At 50.9% G+C, this 9,013-nt stretch overlaps 1 protein-coding gene across 4 annotated transcripts in view; it reads right to left on the minus strand.

The window, feature by feature from the left end:
* The window catches only part of EMID1 (EMI domain containing 1), a 54,938-nt gene extending 46,606 nt beyond the window's left edge, over window positions 1-8,332 (minus strand). For 2 of the 4 annotated variants that reach the window (XM_061602918.1, XM_061602917.1), the window contains exon 1: window positions 7,581-8,331. In XM_061602918.1, coding sequence (XP_061458902.1) covers window positions 7,581-7,714 — 134 coding nt within the window. In that variant the 5' untranslated portion in view covers window positions 7,715-8,331. Of the gene's footprint in view, window positions 1-7,580 lie in introns of all 4 variants that reach the window. The other 2 variants (XM_061602920.1, XM_061602919.1) reach the window with 2 other exon arrangements.
* Window positions 8,333-9,013: the final 681 nt, after the last annotated feature.

The raw sequence follows: 9,013 nt of genomic DNA on the forward strand, positions 1-9,013 counted from the left end.
CACCGGCCACCACTGACGCCACTAAAATTACATGCATTTGGGGAAGGTGCATGTTGCAGACACGCAGACACCCCTCTCCAGCCAACAAGGCCAGCAATCAGCCTGGGGAGCTGCCACTCCAACAACAGCATTGTAGTCACATCCATCAATTTCAATGGGTCTGCTCTTAGTAGCCCTAACATTGGCTACAAGACTAGCTAGGTTTCCTGCAATGCAACTCCCAATCTGGAGATTTCACTCAAACCAGTTAAGCTTCCTATAATTTTCCACCCTGTCCCAGAAAAAAAACACATTTGTACCAAATTCTGGCTTGTTATAGAATCATAAAATAGTAGAGTTGGAAGGGGCCTACAAGGCCATCAAGTCCAACCCCCTGCTCAATGCAGGAATCGAAATCAAAGCACTTGCATCTTTTTTTCTTTTTTGCTAGTTCATTATAAGGCAGCTTCCCAAGGGCTGGGATGTGTCCATTCCCCACCTCACCCACCCCCCAAAATCCTCCATAGCTCCATGTGTAATTCAACCCCAGAGGCTCAAGCCAGCATCCCAACAGAAGTTTAATTACACTGCAGGCTCATGGATGGAGCCAGATCAAAAGCAGCACTGCCACACAGACAAACACAAACCAAAGCCCCAGCCCCAGAGCTGAGCTCAAAGAACAGCCACAAAAACCCCTTCCGAGCCCCCTAGCACCATCCCTCTTTCCACATAGCATGAAAGGCAATGGCTGGTCTACCCAGCCTAGCGCCAGTCCTTAACCAAAGGAGGCCACCTACAGAAAGTGCTCCATTCATTTCTAAAACGAGGCAAGCCAGTTGCACGCCTGCTTAAAACCCCAAAATATATGTTATGGTTGCAACACAGGGATGAAGCAGCCAGTTACACAGTGCCAAAAAAAGAGATTTGCTAAATCAATCAATCATGCATACTCTAATTTATATGCACAGATGCAAATTTAGGAAATGATGACTACAGCTGAAATAGAAATACAATCAATCTCACCACGGCAGGGAAGATGTGGATGACATCCACACCATACATTTAAAGCGCAAAGAATCATACAACAGCAGAGCCACATACCACTTTTAACAGTGGTGGCTTCCCCCAAAGAATCCAGAGAACTGTCTTTCACCACTCACAGAGCTCCACTTCCTAGGACCCTTAAAGTACGACTGTTCCCAGGATTCTTTGAGGGAAGCCTTGTGCTTTAAATGTGTGGCGTGGATGTGACCAGGTGAGCTGTGTTCCTGCTCAGTCTGCTGTCCAGGTGGCAACTGTTCTCCTTGTTTGTGGTTCTTTATCTTCCTCCTGAAACCACCCTTGGACAGCATAGCCCTCCAAACAGAGGACTGTCCTCTGTAAAGCTGAGGACTCATATAGCCACCAAAACTATTTGTCTGTCTAGTGCAGTATTGTCTCCTCCGATAGGCAGCAGGTCTCCAGGGTCAGAGGTCAAGGAAGGTCTTTCCTGTCACTGGCTACCTGATCCTTTAATTGACTGAAGCTGGTGTTCTCCTCCCAAGCCAGGAACAGTCCTATTACCAGGGGTGTATTCTTCTGGGGTCTTAGACCCCGTACTTTTTTGAGAGCCAGGTCCCTATGTCTCCAGCATCCTACAAGCCAATCAGTATGAAAGCGGAGTGTGTTGGCCACTGAGACAAATCTCCTAACATGCTTCTTTGTGACTTCTTCCTGACTGGAGCCAAGAAGAGTGAAAGGTGGTGAGCCAGCCGCTGAGAAGACTCTTCTCAGTAGCTAACACACACTAACACAGTCCACTTTCATGCTGCTCAGCTGCTAGGGACATCTGTTGTTGTAGGAGAAGGCATGCAACGTAAGGACTGAGGTGTGTGGAGATGGCGACGAGAGCAAGCGAGTGAGCGAGGGGGCGTGGCTGTGAGGGGACGTGGCTGTGAGGGGGCGTGGCTGTGACTATCATGAAGGGGCCCTGAACTTCTGAATTTGCCACTATGTTACTGCCTATTACTGCTCCCTGCTTCCGTTACGCGGCCCCACCATAGGGCATGCAGAGCTACCATGCCCTGGGTTCCAATTTTCACAGCACTGTCCACCGCGACCCCAAGATTTTTCAACCGGTTCTAACCCCATTCAATGTAGATGAGTGCCGGGCCAAAAATCTGCCCTCCAATTTCTCAGAAAGTTTTCTTCCCCTGTGGAAAGAGGGTTCAATTTTTCTGCCACACACGCAGGACACCTTAGAAAGTATTTCAAATTTCAACGGCTGCAAGGTTTTGAGCTACCCCCTCTCTGTGTGGCGAGTATGATTTCATCCCCTGGGTTTTATTTGAAGCGCTGGCACCTGGGAAGGCTGCGGAGATGCTTTGTCCAATTAAAACAAAGGATACAAACGCCCCCCCAGTCCCCACAAAAGCAAGGTAAGCCCAACAAAAACTCTCCTCCCCACTCATGAGAACGTCACCAAGAATTTCTCTCTCCTTCGAGAATTTTCAAATGCAATTTCTTTTCTCATTAACTGATGGAGAATGGTGGGGGGGGGGGAAGATTGGCACAAACTAGCACTTATGTGAAGTTGGGACCCCTTATCCACTTTTAACCAGACAGTCCAGAGTGAGGGATGGATTAATCTGCCCATTTTGGTCTCTCATTTTTCTGCTCTTAAATTCAGTTCTCTACATTTCCACATCAGTTTGCAATTAAAAAAAAAAAAAAAAAGCCCTCATGAAAATTCAGCAGCATTTTAGGGCTCATTTCTCCAAACCGAAACATCTTTATATGCACAAGTTTGCCCAATGTATATATTCTTTGCAAAGGAATTTTCCTTCATATAACACATTCTTGTATACTATTTTCACTAATATATGCATTTTTGTCGACGGTGCTTAGCTGGAGAACCGCCCTCGAACATTTGGAGAAGGGCACATTTTGAAGGACGGCTGTTTCTCAGTTGGCACATCGTTTTGGAAAGTGCAGATGAGGTAGGTTCAAGCTATACACGTAAACCGAACCGAATTTCTCCTCTATCCAAGGTGCACCAGTATCCGTCCGCGTCAATTCAGTCTGGACAGTTGCTGGGTGCTTCGTTTACATGGATTGCAAAATTGGGAGGGTTCCAAGTACAGAATATTAGGACCCACGCAAGGGCCAAGGTCATGCCGCAATAACCCAAGCTGGTTTGCCATGCTAAAGGCTCCAGCCGTGGGGCAACTCTCCCACTTCTGAGATTCCTGCTGCATTCCTCTTCAGCACGATGCCAGCCCCTCTGCCCATCCTGGGGAAGCACCATGGCTCCTCCCCAGTAGCCCACCACAAAAGCTTCTTTATGTGTTGCTTTCCCCTTGAAAATCTTCCAGTCATGATGCTGCAGGCCTGCGGGTGGGTGGGCTGCTTTCCCCAGAACATCCGGCTAGGCCTCTTCCCAAGCATAAAAGGGATGCTCTGTGGAAGCGCCTGTCACTAGAGTTCATGGAATGTGAACACTCAGCATCAGGACCACCGAGGCCAAGATCCCAGCCCGCCAACAGGACGGGCGCCAGTAGCCAAGTGGAGTCAATGATCAGATCTTGCTAATCTTCTGTCTCCCTACCCCCTGCCCTCACTGGGCCCACCGCAAGGCAGCAAGCAGAATGGCTCTGCGGCTGTCACCTCCTCCACAATCCAGCTGCAAGGCCTCCCCAGACTGTTCCCATGACACTCAGGAGGCAAGCTGCCTAGACTTGGGAGTCACGTCATCTGGCAAGCCTCGCCGCCGAGGCTGAAACGGATGGCCTCCCTTGAAGGCAGGGCTTCCCAAACAGATCCCACGGAACAGGACAGGGCTCTGGGCAGGAACACCGGCGTACAAAAGCAGCAAAGCCAAGTTGGCGAGGCTCACTAAACGTCGACACGAAATTAGGCCTTCAGTGCCAATGGCCCAGTTCTCTGCTCTGCCAAGAGACGTTCGGCGGGCGCCTTCAGTGCCTGCTGAAAACCTTTGCTGTTCCACCAGGCAATTAAGAAGATACTTTTTTTGCAGCAGTTGACCTTGGTTTTTATTGCATTTCCAATGTTTTTATTCCACAGTTGTTGTTTTTAAAGTGTTGCAAACCGGTTTAATTTTTTTTTAACGAAAGAGCGATATCGAAATATTTGTATAAATACATAAATAAACGCACAGATGCAACATGCACCAAGATCACATCCATGCACCATGCATTTAAAGTGCATTGCTTCCCCCAAAGATTCCTGGGGACTGTCGTTGGTTAAGGGTGCTGGGAATGGTAGCTCTGTGTAGGGTAAACTACAGTTCCCAGGATTCTTTGAGGGAGGCCATGACTGTTAAAAGTGCTTTAAATGTATGGTGTGGATGTGACCCAGGAGGATATGCAAACTGCGCCACTTTATTAATGAATTAAAATGCTTATAGAATGCTCTTCATTTACAGAGAAAGTACTACCAAAGCGGTCCACACTGTGAAAAACACTCAATAAAAACCCAGCTCATCAAAGTAAAATAACTTCCCAGTAACCACGGCATCAGGACTTCAGGGGAAGGGCCATAGCCCAGTGGTAGAGCCCCTGCTTTGCATAGAGAAGGCCCCAGGTTCGACTCCCACCCTCTCCAGCTGGGAGATGTCCCCTGTTCTGAAACCATAGAGAGCTGCTGCCAGTCAGTGTAGACAATACACCAGATGGACCAATGGTTTGGCTTTGTATCGGGGAGATTCCTCTGCTAACTCTTCCTGTGGTCTTGCGAGTCCACACTCCACTACAACAGACATCCCTAGGAGCCAATCAGCATGAAAGGGGAGGGGTGTGTGCGTTACCTACTGAGAAGAGTCTTCTCAGGGGCTACATCACCTCCTTTCAGGCAGATTGTCTCCAACCAGCACGAAAGGATAAGGACTCTTCTCAGTGGTTAACATGCTCTCTTTTCATGCTGATTGGCTCGTACATAGGGACCTGGCTGGGGGCCCTGCTCCCAAAAAAGTAACGGGGCTACGACCCTCTACAACGCCGGCCGACTACACCCTTGCTCCTGTGTTCTATATACAGACTGGACCTTTCATCTCATTTCGGTACTGGCAACAGGGTAACATCCTCCACTGTACCAAAGGGAACCAGATTAGCCAAAAGGATGCAGGAGAGGCCACGTGGCAGACCCAGCTCTGTCCTCCAACAGAAGGATTCAGCCACAGAGCTCAGAAGGAACAGCTGGGGGGGGGGGCTATCCATGCTGCTGCCCAGCATTTGCCAGCTGAAGCGGTTGCTGCAGTCTGCCTAACGATCAGGCCGGCCCTGGTCCACAATCACCCACACACTCGGATCTTCTTCAGAGGCCCTGCCCTGCTTTGGCCGTTCTTGCCAGGTGAAGTGCAGCAGGTGGCTCTTGGGGACAGAGCCTTCTTGGGTGCAGCACAGGAAAGGGCTTTAGCTTAGTGGTTAGAGCACTGCTTTACATGCAGAAGGTCCCAGGTTCAATCCCTAATGGCATCTCCAGGTAGGGCTGGGAAGCCGCTGCCAGTCAGTGTAGAGAACACTAAGCTAGAGGCACTGATGGTCTGAGTCACTATAAGGTAGCCTCCTATATTCCTATAATTATGAAATACTCTCCTCCAGGAAACACTCCTAGCTCCTACTCTGATGTCATTTCAGCACCAGGTGAAAACATTTTCCTTTTTAAACGTTTCAGGGGCCTTTCCATTCAGTCCAAACTATTCTCTCTCTGTCTCTCTCTGCACACTGGCTCTGCTGTCTTTGTTGTGTGTATCAGGTTGCAACCTATATTAGTCCTGCTCAGAGTACACCCACTGAAAATAATAGGCATGACTAACAAGTCCAGTAATTTCAATGGGTTGTGTTCAGCTAAGTCATACTCAGAGAAGACCCATTGAAAATAATGGACCTACGTGAGGCATGACCATTAACTTATCCAAGTCTGCAACTGTGCTAGAATTGTTTTCAAATATGTTTTTACAATGTTTTAGGATGTTTTGTCTTTGAGTTTTTTTCAAAAAAGATACTTTGTTTTTAAATACGTTTTCAACGTTTTATCACTTGTTTGCCACCCTGGGCCCCTCCTGGGAGGAAGGGCCGGATAGAAATTTATTAAATAAATAACTTCAATGGGTCTGCTCTGAGGAGCACTAGCCTTGAACACCACCCAATGGGTTTGCTCCAAGCATAAATCAGCTGGATATACACAACACGTCGATTTGGCTGTTTTTAGCCAGTTTTTCCTCACTTGATTGGGAGGTTTTGCAATCTGCCCTGGGAACGTTTTGGAAGGGCGCAGCGGGAATCCCTTACAACAAAATAAGCAGAAACAAACATGTATGGCTGTGATGAGCTGCGTTCAGCTTGGCGGGTCAGAAAACTGTGCAGCCTTGACCAGGGGCTCTTGACTCTGCCCAATGACTCCTGTATTGGGATCGCAGACATGCCACTGCCCCAGAGGAGGCCACGATGGGCCACCCACTCACATACCTGCCCCTTATCCACCAGGGCAATGCCTATAATTAGCTGCAACCATTCAAAGAGTAGGAAATTCCATGTATTTCCTTTGTCACCGCCTCCTCCTTCCCTCTCCACCAGGTGTGGTAGACTTTATAAGCAGGGGAGGGGAACCTTTTTTCAGCCCAAGGGCCACATTCCCTCCTGGGCAACCAGGTTATGATGTGCTAACCAGTGTGCAACGCTGTTCATCCAACACCAGCATACAAGTTAAGGCTGAAAACAGCTATAGCAGGCAGAAATTCAGCCACTGAAGCATTTCCCAACAGTCTGTGTCAGGGACACCTTGTCTGAACTGAGGCCTTCTGCTAAACACCCAGCAAAAAACACAGAACAGACTGCATTCCCAATGATGCGCTCCAGACAAGGCAGTTGTTCACTGTGGGGTCCATTAATCCAGTATAGCTAGCATGGTATAGTTGTCAGAGTGTTGGACTGGGACCTAGGAGACCAGGGTTCAAAGACTCACTCAGTTGGCTGTGATCATGGGCCAGTTGCTGTCTCTCAGCCTAACCTACCTCACAGGGTTGTTGTGAGAATAAAATTGGGAGGGGAAAAATCATGCATGCCACCTTGAGCTCTGGATATAAAGGGAAAAATAGATAAAGTAGTTAATACCATATGATTTCACCCCCTACATATAGATTTGGATCAACCTACATTAAAAATCGGGGGGGGGAACAGGAGGAGGCCCCATCATTCCTTGATTACCATGACTGCAAGCATAAAAGTGTGGTTATTAAAGGACACATTCAGAACTAACCCCAAATTCAGAGCTGACAAAACATAATTAGCTTATGGAACTCACTGCCACCAGATCCATTGATGGCAAATAGTGCAGGTGGTTTCCAAACACTTGTGCAAATTTATATAGTATGGATGCATCCATTACTGTTTCCACGTGCAGGGGCAGCATATCCCTGACTAGGAGGCCTGGGGAACAAACAGGGCTTGCGGGCTTCCCAGCCACAAAGAGCCCGCCAGCCGCAAAGAGAAGGCTTGCCTGGACGACTGTAGTCCAACAAGCGCCGCGCCCCCAATGGCACAACCCGCCTTTTCCGCGGTAAGCCATCCGAGGTAACCCCGCCGTCCCTCCCTCGCCCTCCTTACCTCCGATTGGCGTACTGCAGCCCCGCGTGGCTCCAGGTGCCGCCGGCCGGCTCCGAGAAGGAGACACAGCAAAGCCACAGCGCGGCTCCAAGGCCGCCCGGCCACCGCCCGCCTCGCCTCCGGGCCGTCTCCATGAGGAGCCGCGGGGCAGCGCGAGCGCCTGTCCTTGCCCGCCAGCCAACCTCGCTCCGCTCACGCCGCCGAGCCCGGGAGACGGGGAAGAGAGACCCCCTTCCGCACCAACTCCCGCCCCGACGCGCCACGGGCTTCGCGGCTCAAGGCGTCTTCATTTGGCCAACGAGCCAAGGCAGTCGCAGGAGAGAGGAGAAGCCCCCGGGAGGCGTGTACGCGGAAAGGGGGTCGCTGGGTGGATGGATTGGTGACGGAGGGTCGGGCGCAGCCGGAATCAAGCCGGGCTGCCCGCCTGCTGCTGCCGACGAGCTGCCAACCCCAACTCAATAAATGGGATCCAGAGTTATGGAGGCATGAAAACACAAGTGGGAGGAAATGGAAGGCAGCCTCTGGCCCTCCCTCCTTGGATCGGCTGCGCGCAAAAGCGCGAGGGAGGCGGCTTGGCCAGATCAAAGGCGCGCAAAAAACCGGGGAACTCCCCCTTCGCCCTTTGCAAGCTGGAGGGCCGGGGTAGCGGGGCCAGCCTCCCACGGGCTGGGGTAGCTTCCAGCGAGGGGGAGCTCTGCTTTGCGCTCGCTCGCAGGGCGCAGGGCTTCTCTAGGCGCTCCGTCACCTGCGCCTCCCTTCGTCCCAATCTCAACGTTTTCGCTCGCGCTCTCTCTCCCCGCCCCGCTCGCTCGCTCGCTCCTCGAGGCACCCAAACAACCGAGAGAGGCTTTGCAAAGCGTCGCCCCCTCCCCCCGCCTGCTTTCAGGCTTGCATGCTCAAGGCTTGGGAAGGTTTTTCCCATTCACTCGTGGCCTTGTCGAGCAGAAAAAGGAAGACGCGGCAGGGGGGAGAGTGAATGTACTTAGATCGCACGCAAGGGCGGGTTTGGATTTTTTTCCCCCGCTTAAAGATCAAGCCAGGGTTGGCCACTGCGAGCACAGGAGTCTGGACCAGACGGGCCCCTTTTGGCCTGATCCCCCTTCAGGGCCCGTCTGAGGTCCTGTTGCTGATAGGTTGGGCTGCGAAGGAGACCTTTCCAAAGGAGAGAGGGGCAGCTTTGGGGCGTCATAAAGGGCCGCGGTGTGGGAAACAAAGAGGGGAGCCACAGGGGTGCCTGCGGATGAACAGGAACCGCGACAGAGCCGGCAAGGTAGCCCATGTGGAAGCTGTGTTTTTCCTCCTGGGGGAGGAAATGGAGTTTAGAGGAGGAAATCAGCCAGAAAAGGGTTAAGCACTTCCATCATCACCACCATCTTTTCTTCGCTTAAGTGACTGTGTCCATGAGGCTTGCGCAGGAAAACTTCTCAGAGATC

Source organism: Rhineura floridana, chromosome 19, assembly GCF_030035675.1.
Source record: "Rhineura floridana isolate rRhiFlo1 chromosome 19, rRhiFlo1.hap2, whole genome shotgun sequence".
Lineage (NCBI taxonomy): Eukaryota > Metazoa > Chordata > Lepidosauria > Squamata > Rhineuridae > Rhineura > Rhineura floridana.